Source organism: Anomaloglossus baeobatrachus, chromosome 7 (genome assembly GCF_048569485.1).
Source record: "Anomaloglossus baeobatrachus isolate aAnoBae1 chromosome 7, aAnoBae1.hap1, whole genome shotgun sequence".
Lineage (NCBI taxonomy): Eukaryota > Metazoa > Chordata > Amphibia > Anura > Aromobatidae > Anomaloglossus > Anomaloglossus baeobatrachus.
Window position 1 is genome coordinate 56,148,166 of NC_134359.1, and position 17,067 is coordinate 56,165,232.

The 17,067-nt window shown below is 50.0% G+C and overlaps 1 protein-coding gene across 1 annotated transcript in view; it reads left to right on the forward strand.

Moving 5' to 3' along the window:
- MYO3B (myosin IIIB) overlaps positions 1–17,067 on the forward strand; it is a 544,035-nt gene that overhangs the window by 268,112 nt on the left and 258,856 nt on the right. Inside the window, 3 exon segments of the mRNA XM_075319688.1 lie at positions 7,414–7,530; positions 10,597–10,701; positions 15,494–15,577. Coding sequence (XP_075175803.1) covers positions 7,414–7,530; positions 10,597–10,701; positions 15,494–15,577 — 306 coding nt within the window.

The following is a 17,067-nucleotide window of genomic DNA, read 5'->3' on the forward strand; positions in this document are numbered from 1 at the left end:
AGTAGGCTACACAATCATGGGGAAGATTACTGACTTGACAGATGTTCAGAAGGCAGTCATTGACACACTCCACAAAGAGGGTAAGCCACAAAAGATCATTGCTAAAGAAGCTGGGTGCTCACAGAGTTCTGTATCCAAGCATATTAATGGAAAGTTGAGTGGAAGGAAAAAGTGTGGTCGAAAAAGGTGCACAAGCAACCGGGATAACCGCAGCCTTGATAGGATTGTTAAGAAATGGCCATTCAAAAATTTGGGGGAAATTCACAAGGAGTGGACTACTGCTGGAGTCAGTGCTTCAAGAGCCACCACACACAGACGTATCCAGGACATGGGCTACAAGTGTCGTATTGCTTGTGTCAAGCCACTAATGACCAATAGACAAAGCCAGAAGCGTCTTACCTGGGCCAAGGAGAAAAAGAACTGGACTGGTCTCAGTAGTCCAAGGTGTTGTTTTCAGATGAAAGTAAACCTTATATTTCATTTGGAAATCGTGGTCCCAGAGTCTGGAGGAAGAGTGGAGAGGCCACAATCCAAGCTGCTTGAGGTCTAGTGAGAAGTCTCCACAATCAGTGATGGTTTGGGGAGCCCTGTCATCTGCTGGTGTAGCTCCACTGTGTATTTATCAAGACCAAAGTCAGCGCAGCCGTCTACCAGGAAATTTTACAGCACTTCATGCTTCCCTCTGCCGACAAGCTTTTTGGAGATGGAAATGTTATTTTCCAGCAGGTCTTGGCACCTGTCCACACTGCCAAAAGTACCAATACCTGGTTTAATAACCACAGTATCACTGTGCTTCATTGGCCAGAAAACGTGTCTGATCTTGTCGCGGGCGGGGAGGAGGGTGTCAGCACTGCGCTCACCCCCACTGCTCGGGTCCGGCTGCTGCTGCTCAGTGGTGGCTCGAGCGGTGGGCCGGATCCCGGGGGTTCTCGAGCGGCACTCCTCGCCCGTGAGTGAAAAGGGGTTGGTGTTTTGGGGAAATAAAGTCTATTGTCCGTGACGCCACCCACGGTTGTGGTGATTGAGTGTACACCACCGCTGCTCTATATGGGGATCCCGGGGATGGTGAGGCGGAGCAGCCAGTTGTTGTGTTGTCTCTCCGTGGGTAGGGGTTGGTGATCCCGGGGCCCAGTGAGGTGCAGGGGCGCAGGGGCAGCGCTGTGCCTTGTGGCACTGAGGTACTCACTCAGCCAGTAAACACGACACAGTTCTCGGTAAACAAACGGCTGGTTGGACGGGTCCCTCGGACGGTTCACGGTGCTGCGGTTCCCTGCAGTTAGCGGTGACGGTCTCTTCCCTGCACCTTTGAAATGTCTGTTTGGTAGCGATGGATCCCCACCGGTTACCCGCTCCCCGGCTACAATCTGGACCGGAGGAGCCACTCTCTCTTGCCCGCAGGCGCCGACCCTGGGAAACTGGTGCCTTGGCGGTGGCGGTGTTTCCCCGTTGTGGTTGGACCTTTGCCGTCAATCAGGACTTGCTTGTTGGGAGACAGACGTCCCCTTCACTAACGGATTTGGCAATTTACGGCGACTCCAAGCCTTGCCGGGATCCGAAAAGCCCCTGCCCTGGTGCTGACTGCCCTTTGTATACTGCTCCAGACCACCGGGCACACAGCCTCCGTGGTCCTTCCAGCAACCTCTAGACAGTCCCACTGCAGACCTTCACCGCCGTCTGCTGACCTTGCTGACTCCGTCTGGGCACACAGCCACAGACCAACTTCAGGCTTTCTGTCACTTCCACTGATGTTTCACTTCACTCTAGCTCCCTCCTGAGCTACACTCTGTTCACCTTCTACTCCTTAACTCATCTCTCCTTCTCTGCCTGGTACTTCCTGCCTCCAGAGCTGTGAACTCCTTGGTGGGCGGACACCAACCACCTGGCTCCACCCCCTGGTGTGGACACCAGCCCCTGGAGGAAGGCAACAAGGATTTGTAGGTTAGCTGGTGTACCTGCAGGGAATGTGGGGTGCGTGTGGTGTTGTGACCTGTGACCCCTGGCTTGCCCAGGGCATCACATTCCCCCTTAGCAAAACGCAGACCGTCCTCGGGCTGCCCGTCCAACACCGGTTTTATTTTCCTTTTTGTTTTCTGTAAATGTAAAAGGGTATAACATGGTAAACGGTAACATATGTACATTTTTAATAATAACTCTTCCCAAAACGGGAGGCACATTTCTTTAACGTTGCATAACGGTTTACGGTTACGGTTTCCGCTCTCTCCCACCCAAGCAACCTGGCCCTGATGCTGCCCCTAAAACCCAGGCAGCACCCCTTGACCCACAGTCCAGCACACGGTACCCGAGCGGGATCTGTCCTTCCCCTCCAGAGGGAAGCCACCGGTTCCTTTGGTGGCTGGGCCCCAGCCTGCTCCGCTGAGGGCCCTCCCTCCAACCTGCCTCTCCGGAGGCGGCATTGCGGAAACGGTAACGGCAAACAACTTATTTACAAGCCACTTAACGTTTGTGGTTGCCCTGCAAGTTCACGGGCTTGTCCATGGATAGTTCCCATGCAAAAACTTTTTAAACGGTGCCCACGGGGACAACGGTGACGGCTCCGGCCGGTTGCAAATCACAAAGACAATCTGGTTACTGTTCGGTAATCATTTCCTTATCATTTTCTGTAAACTCTCAAACAAACAACACTTCACACAAACTTCAGTGGTGGTCCCAACGGGGACTGGACAACGGTGCTCCGCTGCCCTACTCCAGGCCTTCAGCTTCATCCGAGGGAGGGGGCGCAGGACACACTCTGCTCTCCTGGCTGCCCCGTAGTTTCACATCCAGGGCGAACCACCCCCTTTCCCCACAGTGTCGGGTGTACTGCACAATGTCCCCCGGCATTAGGTTGCGGCCGGGATGCTCCTCAGGCAGGTGGGCATTCACATCCCGCCGGGCCACAAACACTTCGGCCTCCAGGCCCGGTTCATAGATAAACCCGTAGCCCCGGCGGACATCAAACCGCCTCACCTGCCCCTCGTACAGCGGGCCCCGGACACGGAACGTGGCCTGGCGGAGATTCTCCTTCTCCCGGATAGCTCGGGCCACCAGCTCAGCCTTCTTCCGTTCCCTCTCAGCGATCTCCAGGCCCAGCGGTACCGGCTCCCTATCCCAATACGGCGCTGCAGCGAGCTCCGGCGCACGGGTCGGGCCCCGCGGGACATTCTGGACGTTGCCCACTGTCAGGAATCTGGGCGGCGTGTCCCGCGGTGTCTTGGCCTTGGGCGCTGCCTTGCAGCAACAATCCGGCGCTACCTCAGCCGAGGTGTGGGGGATGGGCATAGGGGCTTTCCGCTGCTGGGCCTTCGGCTCGGAGCGGGTCATCGGCTCCGGCTCGGGAAACTTCTCGGGGACTGTCTCTGGTACAACCTTCGGAGCCTTCCATGGCAACACCTCCGGTTTGCTACGGGCTCCGGCTACAGGTCGGTCCGCTGGGGCGGACGGGCTGGGTATCGCTACCGGTTGCGATGGTAGCGGGCCTAGTGGCGGGGTCACGGCCTCCGAGACGGGTGGCGAGGGAGGCAACGGGGGGAGAGGGCTTGGACCGGGTCCCTCAGCCGCAGCGACCGGTCCCTCGGGGACATAGGGGCGTGGGTCACTCACCCTCCCTTCCTCCGCTTCCTCCTCGCGTCTCCGCACGGTGGCTATAACGTCCGCCATGTCGGTCTCCCACTCCTCCAAGAGGAGCTGCATTTTGACCTGCAGCCTTAAATGGAGCTGTGCGGTCCGGATTTCCACCCACGCTGCGGTTCCTGGCGCGGGGGCCATGGTGTTTCGGGACGGCATCCACATGGTGACTTCTTCTTCCAGGAACGGAGTGACTGCAGGGTCCTGGCGTCCCTGCTTTTATAGCCGCGGCTACATGCAGCTAGCCGCCATCGCGTCCCCCTTAGCTTCTTTCCGGCCACTCCCCTATTGGGGCGGAGTTCTGGCCTTCGCGCCTCTGCTGCTCGAGAAGACGCTCGAGCGGGAACTTTTCGCGCCAAAGATGGCGACTTCTGGAAATTTTCAGCCGGATACCTCCGGCGGTCACAAGGCGCACCTCTACCCAACGGCAGAGCAGTAGGATCCTGTTCGTGACACCAAGTTGTCGTGGGCGGGGAGGAGGGTGTCAGCAGTGCGCTCACCCCCACTGCTCGGGTCCGGCTGCTGCTGCTCAGTGGTGGCTCGAGCGGTGGGCCGGATCCCGGGGGTTCTCGAGCGGCACTCCTCGCCCGTGAGTGAAAAGGGGTTGGTGTTTTGGGGAAATAAAGTCTATTGTCCGTGACTTCACCCACGGTTGTGGTGATTGAGTGTACACCACCGCTGCTCTATATGGGGATCCCGGGGATGGTGAGGCGGAGCAGCCAGTTGTTGTGTTGTCCCTCCGTGGGTAGGGGTTGGTGATCCCGGGGCCCAGTGAGGTGCAGGGGCGCAGGGGCAGCGCTGTGCCTTGCGGCACTGAGGTACTCACTCAGCCAGTAAACACGACAGTTCTCGGTAAACAAACGGCTGGTTGGACGGGTCCCTCGGACGGTTCACGGTGCTGCGGTTCCCTGCAGTTAGCGGTGACGGTCTCTTCCCTGCACCTTTGAAATGTCTGTTTGGTAGCGATGGATCCCCACCGGTTACCCGCTCCCCGGCTACAATCTGGACCGGAGGAGCCACTCTCTCTTGCCCGCAGGCGCCGGCCCTGGGAAACTGGTGCCTTGGCGGTGGCGGTGTTTCCCCGTTGTGGTTGGACCTTTGCCGTCAATCAGGACTTGCTTGTTGGGAGACAGACGTCCCCTTCACTAACGGATTTGGCAATTTACGGCGACTCCAAGCCTTGCCGGGATCCGAAAAGCCCCTGCCCTGGTGCTGACTGCCCTTTGTATACTGCTCCAGACCACCGGGCACACAGCCTCCGTGGTCCTTCCAGCCACCTCCAGACAGTCCCACTGCAGACCTTCACCGCCGTCTGCTGACCTTGCTGACTCCGTCTGGGCACACAGCCACAGACCAACTTCAGGCTTTCTGTCACTTCCACTGATGTTTCACTTCACTGTAGCTCCCTCCTGAGCTACACTCTGTTCACCTCCTACTCCTTAATTCATCTCTCCTTCTCTGCCTGGTACTTCCTGCCTGCAGAGCTGTGAACTCCTTGGTGGGCGGGACACCAACCGCCTGGCTCCACCCCCTGGTGTGGACACCAGCCCCTGGAGGAAGGCAACAAGGATTTGTAGGTTAGCTGGTGTACCTGCAGGGAATGTGGGGTGCGTGTGGTGTTGTGACCTGTGACCCCTGGCTTGCCCAGGGCATCACAATCTAAACCCCATAGAGAATCTTATGGGTATTGTCAAGAGGAAGATGAGACACCAGACCCAACAATGCAGACAAGCTGAAGGCTGCTATCAAAGCAACCTGGGCCTCCATAACACCTCAGCAGTGCCACAGGCTGATCGCCTCCATGCCACGCCGCATTGATGCAGAAATTCATGCAAAAGGAGCCCAAAGTATTGAATGTATAGACTGTATATACTTTTCAGTAGGCCAACATTTAAAATTATTTTTTTCAGTTGGTCTTATGTAATATTCTAATTTTCTGAGATGATGACTTTTGGGTTTTCATTGGCTGTAAGCCATAATCATCAACATTAAGGGGTACTTTGCACACTACGACATCGCATGATAGCAATGTCGAGCTCGATAGTCCCCGCCCCCGTCGCAGCTGCGATCTCTTGTGATAGCTGCCGTAGCGAACATTATCTCTACGGCAGCTTCACACGGACTTACCTGCCGTGCGACGTCCTAAGGGGGCAGGTTGTGCGGCGTCACAGCGACGTCACACGGCAGGCGGCCAATAGAAGCAGAGGGGCGGAGATGAGCGGGACGTAAACATCCCGCTCACCTCCTTCCTTCCTCATTGCAGCCGGGACGCAGGTAAGGCGATGTTCCTCGCTCCTGCGGCTTCATACACAGCGATGTGTGCTGCCGCAGGAACGAGGAACAACATCGTACCTGTCGCTGCAGCGACATTATGGAAATGCCCAACACTACACCAATCATACAATTTCGACACTTTTGCGCACGTTAATCGTATTAAAAGGATTCACATACTCCGATGTCGACAACGACGCCGGATGTGCGTTACTTTCGATTTGACCCCACCAACATCGCAGCTGCGATGTCGTAGTGTGCAAAGTACCTCTAAAGGGTAGCAGAGGAGGGGCGGAGATGAGCGGCCGGAACATCCCGCCCACCTTCTTCCTTCCTCATTGCCAGTGGACGCAGGTAAGAAGATGTTCGTCGTTCCTGCGGCATGCACCATCAGCGATATTATGAAAAGGAGCGACGTGTCAACGATCAACGATTTTGACGTTTTTGCGATCGTTGATCGTCGCTCCGTGGTGTCACACGCTGCGATGTCGCTAATGACGCCGGGTGTGCGTCACCAACGACGTGACCCCGACGATATATCAATAGCGATGTCGCAGCGTGTAAAGCACCCTTAACAGAAATAAACACTTGAAATAGATCCCTCTGTGTGTAATGACTGTATATAATATATAGGAATAGATCCCTCTGTGTGTAATGACTCTATATAATACATAGGAATAGATCCCTCTGTGTGTAATGACTCTATATAATATATAGCAATAGATCCCTCTGTGTGTAATGACTGTATATAATATATAGGAATAGATCCCTCTGTGTGTAATGACTGTATATAATACATAGGAATAGATCCCTCTGTGTGTATTGACTCTATATAATACATAGGAATAGATCCCTCTGTGTGTAATGACTCTATATAATATATAGGAATAGATCCCTCTGTGTGTAATGACTCTATATAATATATAGGAATAGATCCCTCTGTGTGTAATGACTCTATATAATATATAGGAATAGATCCCTCTGTGTGTAATGACTCTATATAATATATAGGAATAGATTCCTCTGTGTGTAATGACTCTATATAATATATAGGAATAGATCCCTCTGTGTGTAATGACTCTATATAATATATAGGAATAGATCCCTCTGTGTGTAATGACTCTATATAATATATAGGAATAGATCCCTCTGTGTGTAATGACTCTATATAATACATAGGAATAGATCCCTCTGTGTGTAATGACTCTATATAATACATAGGAATAGATCCCTCTGTGTGTAATACATAATATATGTGTTTTCCCTTTTCTATTGAATTACTGAAATAAATTAGCTTTTTTATGATATTCTAATTTATTGAGATGCACTTGTATTTATTGGCAAATAAATATTTTTCATCGCTTGAAATTTCTTTGACCATGTAAAAGAACAGACAATCTTCTATGGAGACATTTAGTCTTGCAATTTGTCATTATCACAATAATGATTATTATTTGTTTTTTTCTTTTCAGTTTTTTTAGCTTTCATATGTGATAATTTTCATATTTTCTTTCTCAGGAAACCATAATACATCAGTTGCAGGCTCGATTTGTGGATCTGCAGATATACACCTATGTGGGGGATATTTTGATAGCTTTAAATCCATTTCAGAACCTCAGTATTTATTCTCCACAGGTAAAACAATTAAATAAATAAATAAATAAATAAATAAAAAATGTAATGTTTTTTAGCATAACGAACTAGAATGAAAATAACATTATAACCATCCATTCACTGGATTTATGCACAAAGCCATCCAACGTCTGAATTTTATGAAATAATTATTAGTGATGGGCTAGCGTGCGCGCCACTGCTCGATCCTCGATCGATTATCATGGGTGCTGATGCGCCATTGACGAGTCCCTGTCCCACATGTTTCTCAGCTAATCAACATACGGGGATTCTCTGCCATACACGGTAATGCCATATCCATGTTGGCTTTATTCAAATAATTTATTTTTGTGTGTGTCTATGGCGCCCTGGACTAGCCAGGTCGTCACAGGTAACACACACCACTCCCACCCCCATTAGACAGTAACATTAGCCAAACACAAAACCCTTGTTGCCTCCCTCCAGGGTCTGATGTCCACACCAGGTGGGGCGGAGCCAAGCGGTTGGCCCCACCCACCGAGGAGTTCACAGGCCTGGAGGCGGGGAAAAGCAGTTAGTTAGAGTTTGGAGGAGAACCGTTCAGGAGGTTGAAGTGAGAGGAGTAAAGTGGAGAGTGTCTGGGTTTGTGGCCCAGGCACTGACAACAAGGTTGGCAGACGGTGGTGGCCATCTACAGGAGTGGTGGATCGACGCGGAACCGTAGGACCGGGGTCGGGCGGTGGCCCGCCGGTACCGACCGGGGAGCGAAGTGAAGCCAGCACACACAGGCAGGGCCATTGGACCCCGACTAGGCTTGGAGTCACCGTCAACAGTCAAATCCGAGTGTGACAGGAACCCCAGGGGTTTCCTAACAACCAAAGGACCCGTTAGAAGGCAACCGTCCGCACCGTGAGGGTATACAGCTACCGTCAAAGGCTAGAGACCCAAGGGCCAGCGCCTGCGGGCAAACGGGCTCCTCCGGCATCCATACACCGGGGAGAGGACTACCGTTGGGGACCCATCGTAGTCAAGACAGTACACAAAGGTGCAGGGAAAGACAGCCGCCATCACCTGTCCGGGGAGAGAGTCACTGCAGCCAGCTGCGGGACCCGTCCATCCAGCCGTTTGGTTTACCGGAGACTTTGTGCATTTGTTGCTGAGTGAGTACACCAGTGCCATCCGGCACCGCACCGCGCTGTCCCTGCAACCCTGCACCTCACCGACCCTGCCTCCCCATCACACCACCGGGCCCCGGTACCACCAACCCCTACCCACGGAGGGGCAAAACAACATCCCAGCTGCTCCCTACCATCGCTCCCGGGATCCCTGTCACCAGCAGCAGTGGTGCCCATCTTCACCACAACTTGTGGGTGGCATCACGGACTAAATCCCCAAACAAACCACCCCCTTTTCACTCACGGGCGAGGAGCGCCACTCGAGTCCCCGGCTCCGGCCCACCGCTCGAGCCACCGAGCAGCAGCAGCAGCGCCGGACCCGAGCGTTAGCGAGCGCAGCACGCCGCCCGCGATATGTCTTTTTTATTTTTACTTGGGCTTGATGCCAGCTGAAATTACACAGCTGACATCAACCCCAAATATAATAATAATATTTAATCAGCACTATTAATTTAACATCACTTTATTTACATTGGCAACTCTGTCCCCTTTGGGGCTCACAATCTAAAGTTCCTATCAGTATATTTTTGGAGTGTGGGAGGAAACCAGAGTACCCAGAGGAAACCCACGCAAACACGGGGAGAACAGACAAACTCCTTGCAGATGTTGTCTTTAGTGGGATTTGAACACTGAACCCCACTGAGCCATCTTGCCAGTATGTTACCCCGATTGCCACCGCACCAAAGCAATCATGAAGAGCCAGGTGAAACGCTAAAATTGGCACATCTAATATATTGCACCCACTCTTGGGCGGCTGGGGGCTTGTACTTTTAGGCTGGGATGGGCCAATATCTATGCACCTTCCCACCCTGTTAATACCAGCCCCCAGCTGTCTGGTGTATCTTGGTTGGTTACCAAAAATGGAGAAGGACCCAACATCATTTTTTTAAAACCAATTATTAATTTATTTAGTTCCCAGTAGCGACCTGGGAGTCCATGCATCTTTCCCATTCTGTTTTCATACATTTCAGTGATTTTCCTGCCCCTCACCCCCACCCTCTTGTTAGGGTCTTCTGGAAAGATGCTAAGAGTTTCCCATTGACTACAAAATATACTCGTTACTTGCATTAAGTCCGTCTGAGCATCCGACCTACTTGATTTCAGTACCGAGCACTCTAGTGCATTTTAGTGCTCGCTCATCACTAATAACTATATAAAGTATATGCCAACTATGATAAAGCATTCATAGATTTTTTTCAACTTTCTATGCAGGTTTACAGAAGTAACTGTGAATATAAATACTGTAAGACCATGTTAGAAAGCTGATGCTTAAAGGGAATCTGTCAGTAGTTTTTTGTTATGTAATCTGAGAGCAGCATGATGTCGGGGCAGAGACCCTGTTTACAGTGAGGTATCACTTACTGGGGGGCTGTTGTTTGTTGTTTCAGTAAAATCAGTATTTTATCAGCAGATTATCACTACAGGACTAGGTGTATTGTGCCTCCTAGTCCAACCCTGCCCCCACCACTGATTAGCAGCTCTCTGTCAATGTTTAGTGTACACATATAGCTGCCAATCAGTGGTATGGGAGGGGTTATACAGAGCTCAGCTTTCCAAGCTCTGCTAGATCTGCTGCAGAGAAAACTGTGATTCTATCACAACTGCTGTACCGAGTAAACTAAGTGATACATCCTTGGAAACAGGATTTCTGTCCTTACATCATGCTACTGTCAGATTACATAGCAAAAGTTTGCTGATAGATTCTCTTTAAAATACTAAGTCAACGAGACCATCCTATGTTTCTGATGGACAATTTCTTCTGTTTGTGAGGATCAACCTGTTATTCATTATCATATTTATTCAAATTTTTGATCACTTTGATCTGTAGGACATATGTATGTGAAATACATATATTAAATGTGTTCTCTAATTCAGATTTTATTGTGTTTATTGGTTATAGTTATCTGTATCTAACAATATTGTTTCATTTATGTAGTTCTCCAAGCTTTATCATGGAGTAAAACGTGCCTCGAACCCCCCACATATATTTGCCACTGCAGATGCTGCATACCAGGGAATGGTGACTTTTAGCAAAGATCAGGTATGTAAAAAAATGAGGATTTTCTCTACCGTACTCTGGAGGACAGTGTCAGCGATCTGCTAAATCTACATTGTTATTTTCTTCTCTCTGTACCAAGGAATAATTATTATTGCTAACAGAGTCTCCATCAAGGCTTGGACAGTAGTGTCATAAGTTTGTATGTTCTCCCTTTGTTTGCGTGGGTTTCCTCCGGGTTTTTCAGTTTCTTCCCACACTCCAAAGTCATACTGATAGGGAAAGTAGGTTGTGAGCCCCAATGGGGACAGTGATGATGATGATGATGTCTTTAATGTGTTGCTGAAATGATGGCGCTATATAAGTGAATAAAATAAATAAATAGAAGACCAACATACAGGGAAATATTCACATCCGTGGCTGTCACGGGTGTGTCACGGGTGACAGACAGTCATGTGGTTTCTGGCAATAGAAGGTCACAGCGTTTGGTTGTGCAGAACGCTCCCTGACTTTCTGTTGTTCCTGCTGTTAATATTCAGTGTACTACGTAGCTTTCCTACTGGATTTTCAGCTATTCCTCATTAGGACCCAGGGGAGATAAACTTCCATCTGGCTGCTGATTATCAGTATTCCCCTTGTGCTTAAATACTCCCTTCTTCCCTGGACTGATGCTGGTGATATTATTCAGTTCATTCAGCTCTGGTTGCAAGCAGGTGGCTTGCTCTCATCTGTGGTATCCTTTGCTAAAGCTTATCTGAACTCCTGCCAGTCATCTAATGATAAGGAGTTCATGCACTTCCCCCCTGTGTCTCTTCCTTGTGTCTTCCTTTAGCATTTAGTGGGGATGACGAAGAGCTCATCCCACCTGTTCCCTATTTAGGGCCCAGCACTAGGGATATCTAGGGTCCGGTATCTGGCACGACGCATAGGTGCGGCACCTATCTAAGGTGGTGAAGGTCCCCAGTGACCAGCAGTAGGTTTGGTCACGGGTCACCATCTCCCCCTTCCCTTCTGCCACTTGCTTGATACTTCCCCGTACTTAGCGTTACAACGCCGCTACCTGACAACAGCTTATCCTCAAAAAAGGCAACGTTCTGGTACCTAATTGGCCTCTGCGGTTTACATCATCTGATATGGCCAATCATTATGTTTATGTGGCTCCCCTAAGGCTCAGTCGCCACAGGCTATTGCATCTGACTTAAGGTGCAATACTCATCCGGGTAAGAAGAGGTGAACCACTGGTGTTTTCTAGCTAATGTGACGCCCTGGGCAAGCCAGGGGTCACAGGTCACAACATCACATGCACCCCACATTCCCAGCAGGTACATCTAGGCTAACCTAAATTCCTTGTTGCCTTCCTCCAGGGGCTGATGTCCACACCAGGGGGTGGGCCAGGTGGTTGGCTCCGCCTACTGAGGAGTTCACAGCCCTGGAGGCGGGAAAACCAGGCAGATCAGAGAGAGTTGAAGTTGAAGTCAGACTAGGGTCTGAGAAGCAGATCAGTTTGAGGGAGTGAAGTAGAAGGAAGTGGTAAAGGAGGACAGTAAGAGTGGCGACAGAAAAGGAACAGTTAAGAAAGCCTGAAGTTGGTCCGGGTGTGTGCCCCGGACTAAGACAGCAAGGTCAGCAGACGGCGGTGATAGTCTGCAGGGGGACTGCTTGGAGGTTGCTGGAAGGACCGCGGACGGGTGGTGACCCGGCGGTACCGGAGCAGTATACGAAGAACAGTCAGCACCAGGGCAGGGGCCTTTCGGATCCCGGCAAGGCTAGGAGTCGCCATAATTTGCCAAATCCGTCAGTGAAGGGGACCTCTGTCTCCTAACAACCAAGTCCCGATTGAAGGCAACAGTCCGACCGTTAAAGGGAGACACCACCACCGCCAAGGCACCAGTTTCCCAGGGCCAGCGCCTGCGGGCAAGAGAGGGGCTCCTCCGGCTCATGTCCAGGTCGGGGAGCGGGTAACCGGTGGGAACCCATCGCTACCAAAAAGACTTTACATAGGTGCAGGGAAGAGACTGTCACTGCTAACTGCAGGGAACATCAGCACTGTAACCGTCCGAGGAACCCGTCCAACCAGCCGTTTGTTTACCGAGAACTGTGTCGTGTTTACTGGCTGAGTGAGTACCTCCGTGCCGTGCGGCACAGCGCTGCCCCTGCACCTCCACAGGCCCCATACCCGCCTGTCCACCATACCAACCCCATCACTGGGCCCCGGGAGCACCAAACCCCCCCTACCCACGGAGGGGCAAATCAACAACTGGCTGCTCCATACCATCACTCCCGGGCTCCCCAGACAGAGCAGCGGTGGTGTCCACTTAATCACCACAACCGTGGGTGGCGTCACGGACAATAAACTATCCCAAAACCCAATCCCCTTTCACTCACGGGCGAGGAGCGCCGCTCGAGTCCCCGGGATCCGGCCCATCGCTCGAGCCACCGAGCAGCAGCAGCAGGCCGCAGCAGCCGCAGCGGCAGCCGGACCCAAGCAGTGGGAGAGCGCGGCGTCCCCTCCTCCGCCCGCGACACTTACACAACACAATGAGTTAGCAGTTACACAACATCCTGTGCTCATGGCTTACACAACACAGCCAGCCTGGGAAATTCCCGGTTGCTGTGACAAACACTAGTGAATCATCAGGAAGGTGGGGGCTGCCTGAGAAGTGAGCGAGCAGGAACAGTTTCACTTCAGAGCTGCGCAGTTTTACCTCAGAACAGTTTGGAGCAGGAGAGAGAACAGCTTGAGGCAGAGAAAAGCAAGGCGTCTGGGGGGATGCTGAATGGCTCCCCCCAGAGGGGCCAACCGAGTATCGGGCAGACTGATAGAGAAGCAGGAAACAACCAGGTGGAGCTATGAGACACAGGAGCAACTCGGTAGCTGGAGGGTGAGCCCCAACAGCCCCTTTGGGACCGGCGCCACACAGAGTGTAGAGCCCTGGGGTAGAACATACTTCACGTTGGACTACCAAAATCTGCAGGGAAGGGCAATTTCACGTCCCATTGCCCACCACCAAAAGTCCCGGGGCACCAGCAGCATATAGAGACAGGAGCCACGGTCAGGTCCATAAAAAGTTTTGCGCTGCCTGCGTACGGGACGGCAACTAAAGCCAAGGACACTGGGGTCCCCAAGTAGCTTCACACCACGGGGATCCACACTACAAGGCGCAAGGAGGAAGGTCTCACACGCTTCACAACACCGGTGGTGACCTCTGATTCATCCGGGATCGGCTGGGGCCTATCACGGCGATGACCCGTACTCTGAGGGCGCAGCACACGAACTGTGAGTAAAACACCTGGAACTGCAGCCCCTGTGTGAGACTCTGATTTGCTGGCGCCGACGCCCCGCGCTTCGGCACCAATGGCCCTTCCCCCATTGCGACCGTTCTCCCTGGGGCTCGCTCCACCTGTGGGGAGCTGGACTATCTGAGCTGCAGTAACATCAGCCCCGGAGGAGAACAACATCTCGTAGCAGTGGCTGAAGTCGGCCTCGCACCTTGGGTGGTGCTGCAAAGCAAACCCAAATCCCCTACTACCCGTCACCTTGCACCCTCTTTTATGTAGCTGACGGGGCCATGGAGCCGGGGGTCAGGCCATTCACAGCAACCCCAAATACCACTAGCCTGGTGACAAGTAAGCCCTGCAGGTCCCATGGGGCGATACATTCACATTTTGTGCCATATTATAGGGGATGGCTGGCATACGATACATACAGCCTAACTGTAGTATTATATATTAATAATATTAATAATCAAAGATATTTTTTTCTCGGAAAACCTCTGACAACATCTGCGTTTTTGGGGAGCTTGTTTTCAGCCTGTTTTAGGATGAAACTGTAGCCTGAGCCTGGGAGAGATGTTCTACTTTACCATATGAAGGTATCATGTGACGCTTGCATTTTCTCCTCTGACAAGGTCTATACCACTAGGGATCATAATGTTTTCTATACCGCCCAGGGACACATCAATGCTTATGGCGGCTTCTAAGTAAAAAAATGGGTAGGATTCCACTTCTTTTTTAGCAGCAAAGCTGTGCATTTGTGCAAATAAATCCTTTAATACTTTGATTACTAACTTTTAGGGATGATCGAATACTTCGATTATTCGGCTTCGCGAATATTTTCCGAATACCTCGCCACTATTTGCGAATATTCAATGCACAATGTAAGTCTATGGGAAACGCGAATAACTATTCGGTACTATTCGGGCTTCCCATAGACTTACATTGCGCATCGAATAGTTGAATAGCGGCGAGGTATTCGGAAATTATTCGCGAAGCCGAATATTTGAGGTATTCGATCATCCCTACTAACTTTCTAAAAGTTATCACCTATGTTGGAAATTGAGAGCAGATATCACAGTTACCTCCAAGAAGCTGACAAAACGTGAAGTTTCACCCCGATTTGCCATCCCTTTTATATCTATGCAACATTCGGATAAATAAGATTTTTTTTTTCTTTGCAGAGTATGGTGTAACTGCTTTTATAAACCCTTATTGAATGGGGTTTTCCAAGATATGGTCAATATACCAAACAAAATAAATAAATAAATAAATAAGTAAATAAATAATTACGTATCCCCTATTCTAGCACTATTTAGTTTTGTACTTTCAAGTCTTTTAATGAATTTTGTGTACATTTTCCATTCTATAAGATCCATGGACATTACCCTGATATATGCAATTATTTCTCAATTGAATGCACTGCACTTGCTATGAAACAGTGAATGAGTGAAAGTGAAGAAAACACATTATAGCCAGAGTCATCTCTATCTGTTTTCTGCAAATCTCTTCAGTTAGTCGAATGATGGCAATTTCTTACACCCCATTATTTCTGATCCATCAGTGTATTATTATCAGCGGAGAGAGCGGAGCCGGGAAGACAGAAAGCGCTCATTTGATTGTGCAACATTTAACCTTCCTGGGAAAGGTATGGACTTTCAAATAATGTCACTACATCATTCTCAAACACTAGTACACAACATGTCTGTCATAAAGATACAGTAGCATCTTAAAGAATGAGACGTTGTTATATTGTAAGAAAAAGGAATAGTCTATATAAAAAGAAATAGATATAAAAAGAAAAGAAAGCAAAATAAAGATTAAGGCAGGCGAATTATACTTACCGAGTCTCCCGCGTGGTTGTCACCTTGCTTCCGCGTCCGCTCATTAAGTCTCATGCATATTCGCTGCTTCCCCCGCCTACCCTCTTGGAAGTGCCTGTGTTTGGTTACAGTCAGACTACCGGCATCTGTGATTATTTGTGGAGTGAAAAAATAAATAATTGGAAAAAGATATAGGGTCCCCCTTATATTGATACCCAGCACAGATAAAGCAGATGGCTACAGGCTGCAGTCCCAAGCTGGGCGCGTTATCTTGGCTGTGTATCAAAAAACAAGGACCCCTTGGCGCTTTTCAAAATTATTTAAACAAAAATAAAAAAAATGGCATGCAGTCCCCCAAATTTTGCTACCCAACCAAGATAAAGATGACAGCTGGGGGATGGTATTGTCAGGCTGGGAGACCCATGGTTATTTCCCCCCAGCTTAAATTAGCAGCCCACAGCTGCCCCAGAATTGTCTCATCCATTAAACGTTACATGTTATGGTGCCTTGCTCCTCCCGATTGCTCTGGCGGAGTGGCAATCGGGGTAATATAAGGGGTTATTGACAAGTATGATTTAGCAAAAAATGACAGCTGTCATCAAGCCCAAGGTTAGTAATAGGGAGGGTTGGAGGGTTCTGTGACAACCCCTCCCATTACTAACCCTGTAAGTCCAAACAAATAAACACAAAACACACAGAAAAATATTTTATTTAAAACAAAAAACCTCTCTCCAATTTATTAATTCCTAAAATATCCCTGCAGATCCAATGTAATCATACGGATACTCACGACGATCCTGGCTCTGCTACATCCTAAGGTCACAGTGTGCGGTCATATTAGAAAAATGACCACTCACTGCAGCTTCAGAGTCACACTGACGGAGCCACAGCTGTGAGTGGTGACGTCACTGAGTTCAGCTGAGGTCACTGCTAGAGGTTCCCACGTTACCCCAGTTGTGACCACAGGTGAACTGACCTAAGGTGAACTCACTGAACTCAGTGACCTCACTTAAGGTAAAGTCATTTAACTCAATGTCAAATTACCAGATTAGGCAATTAAGTATTTGGTTGCAAACATTTCTGTACCAAAACTGTGTTTTAATGCGGTTTTGGTGCGTTTTTTTGTCAAGAGATGCAGATTTGGTGCAGAAATGTTCGCAACAAATTACTCATTGTGTACACATTGCCTAATCTGGTAATCTGACATTGAGTTAAATGACTTCACCTAAGGTTAGGCATTCATTCATGGCCATCATGCAATGCTACAGTTTTCCCCACATTGGCCAGATCTCTTATTTGTGATGTGAAATGGTGC